This window comes from Leishmania braziliensis, contig 49 (assembly GCF_000002845.2).
Source record: "Leishmania braziliensis MHOM/BR/75/M2904 WGS CADA00000000 data, contig 49, whole genome shotgun sequence".
Classification (NCBI taxonomy): Eukaryota; Euglenozoa; class Kinetoplastea; order Trypanosomatida; family Trypanosomatidae; genus Leishmania; species Leishmania braziliensis.
Genome location: NW_004057986.1, coordinates 1 through 2,770, shown reverse-complemented (window position 1 = coordinate 2,770; position 2,770 = coordinate 1). Strand labels below are relative to the sequence as shown.

General features: G+C 61.7%; 1 protein-coding gene across 1 annotated transcript; it reads right to left on the bottom strand.

Moving 5' to 3' along the window:
• Nucleotides 1-247: 247 nt before the first annotated feature.
• LbrM_28_3250 (phosphate-repressible phosphate permease) lies at nucleotides 248-1,933 on the bottom strand (the record flags this gene model as incomplete). Its single annotated transcript, XM_001566300.1, has 1 exon — nucleotides 248-1,933. The coding sequence occupies one exon, from the start codon at nucleotides 1,931-1,933 to the stop codon at nucleotides 248-250; it is 1,686 nt and encodes a 561-aa protein (XP_001566350.1).
• Nucleotides 1,934-2,770: the final 837 nt, after the last annotated feature.

Below are 2,770 nucleotides of genomic sequence, written 5' to 3'. Positions count from 1 at the left end.
GAATGAGTGAGTGAGTGAGGGGGAGTCGTGGTGAGCGTGACAGGGAAAGTAGGCAAACACATAACAGAGAAAAACTACGATCGATCAAGGGGGATTATGCGTTCCTACAGGAGATCCACGCCCCCACACAGAGAGACCTAAGCCGCGCCCACATGCCCCTTCGATGAATGTGACCCGACAGAGCTATTCGACAGCAGCAGGAGCAGCGGCAGCAACTACAGTGAAGCGTCTTGGTGGGTGCTGCGGATTAGCCCCTGTCACGAGGCACTGGGGCGGCGATGGCTTGCGCAAAGAAGCAGGCGGAGATGATGGCGGTGACGACTATCGTGAAGATCCAGCCGGCGTACATCTTCAGCACGAGGATCCAGCGCACGCGGTGGATGCCGACGTCGACCATGGAGATGGCCAAAACTGCACCGGTGATGCAGTGCGTAGACGACACAGGGATGCCGTACGTGGACGCCAGCGACACGACGAGTGCCGTGGCCACCTCAGCCGCGCAGCCGCGTGCCGGCGTCAGGACCGCCAGTTTCTCGCCCAGCAGCCGCATGATAGGCAGCCCGAAGGTGGCCAACCCGACCACGATGCCGATGCCGCCAAGGCACAACAGCCACAGTTCAATGTGCGCCGTGCTCGCCACGTTACCAGTATTGTACAGCTGGTAGATGGCAGCATAGGGACCGATTGAGTTGCTGACATCGTTGGAGCCGTGCGCCAACGACGTGCAGGCAGCAGTGACGATCTGTAGTAGACGGAACATGTACTCGGCGCGCGGGTCGAACATGCGCACGCCGCTCTCGTCATACTTTAGGTAGTTGACGTTCGGATCGATCTCAGACACGCGGGGCGCATCGTTCTCGTCGAATGGGCTATCCACATCCGAGGATTCGTCGCGCACAACGGCGCCGTCCACCAGGCGTGACACTGTACTGAGTTTATTTTCCGCGCGTGCGTCCTCCGCATCGTTTCTGCCCTCCTCGATGGGCTTGGTCGTCTTGGGGTTGCACAGCGCCTTGCGCTCCTTGCGGCGCTGCTTCGCCAGCATGTGGCCCTCGGCGGCCTGCGTCCTGGTCTCGAAGGTGCGGATGACCGACGAGCGCGCGCCCGCCAGCTTCATTCGCATCGCCTCCACAGCATCACAGCCTTCCTCCGCCGCATGATTTTCACCGGAAAGGCGTAGGGACTCGATGCGGCGCTTCATGAGAGGGATTGCCGCCAGCGACGCCACCGCCACGCCGGAGGCCACGACGACTGCCACCCACGCCGCGCGCGCGGACGACCACGTCAGCAGGTTTTTGGCAGCGTTGAGGAAGATGAAGACGAACTCGAGGAAGACGACGACAAACACCACAACAGGCATGAGGTACGGAGCAAGGCGCACGGCAAACGTTCGTTCAAGGAGCAGGTAGCGGGCCATGCTGTACAGTATAGCGGCAACGATGCCGGACAGCAGCGGCGAGATGAACCAGGAGATGACGATGGGGGCAACTCCAGAGATGTAGGGAAAGCTGCTCTTGCGGCCGGCCCACACAACCGCGTCGCCACCGCCGTACACCAGCGAGAAGCCAATGATGCCGCCTGCGACGGCGTGGTGCGACGACACGGGCAGGCTGTTGATCGTGGCGAGCAGCAGCCAGATGAAGGTCGCGCCGAGCGTGCAGAGGAAGCCATACATGAGTACGTAGGGGTCCTTCTCGAAGTACGACAGTTTGGCGATGCCGCTGGACATGGTGGTAGCGACTTGGCTGCCAAGCCCGACAGCGCCGGCGAACTCACAGACGGAGGCGATGAGTACGATCTGTAGCATTGTGAGCACACGCGAGCCGTAGCTGGTGCCGAAGGCGTTGGCGAGGTCGTTGGCGCCGTTGCCGCACGCCACGAGGAAGCCCACAAACCCCCCCACGACCACGATCCATAGATACGGGTGGATCATCTCTTGTAAAACGCTGCCGAGAAGAAGCGCAAAAAAGAGGGGGCGAGACAGCAGAGTCGAGTTTGGGGAGGGGAGGGGGTAGCAGGTGGGTGAGGTGAGGCTGTGTGTGTGTGCGCGCGTTGGAGTCAGACGATGCCTGTGAGAGCACTAAGGAGCGGCGAGGGGGTTGGCGCGAGTGCGTGATGGAGCGGCAGATTCGGAGATGGAGATAGACGAAGAGGGAGAGGGACAAGGCGTGTGTGTGTGGGAGGGGGAGGGAGGGGGGGGGAAGAGAAGGAATGGCGGTTGACGCCTTAACATGGCTGGGGAGGGGAATGACCGGTCGTCTCAGCGCGAATGCGCAAAAAATGCGCCGGAATCGCGGGTGCTGTGCGACGATTGTGCCGCGCGTAGGTGCAGATGCGGCGGCAGCGAGGCGGAAAGAGGCGCGCTGCCAGCCGAGGCAAGAGCGGTAGAGGATGAGGGGACGCATGACACGCCCCAAGCCTCGTGTTGGCTTTGGATCCTTCAGCACCACGTGTGTGTGTGTGTGTGTGGGTGTCGTCTCACGGTACGCAGGCGGGCACAGTCAGCGAAAACGAAAGAGAGGGCGAGAGAGGACATTCGGGTCGCGTAAAAGGCCCCCTCTCCCCACACACCCCGCCTGTTGCTGTTTAAAGGGGCGACCCGCAGCACAGGTGAGGCACAGCCAGGAAGCAACACGAGCACAACCGAAACAGTGAAGAGACGACGTAAGTGATGAGGAGCCAAGGGAAACCCGACACCCTGACGGGAAAGAGAGAGACATAAGTGGACCCCCGTGGGAGAGGGAGAACGGGGGGGGGGGAGGGGAGGGTA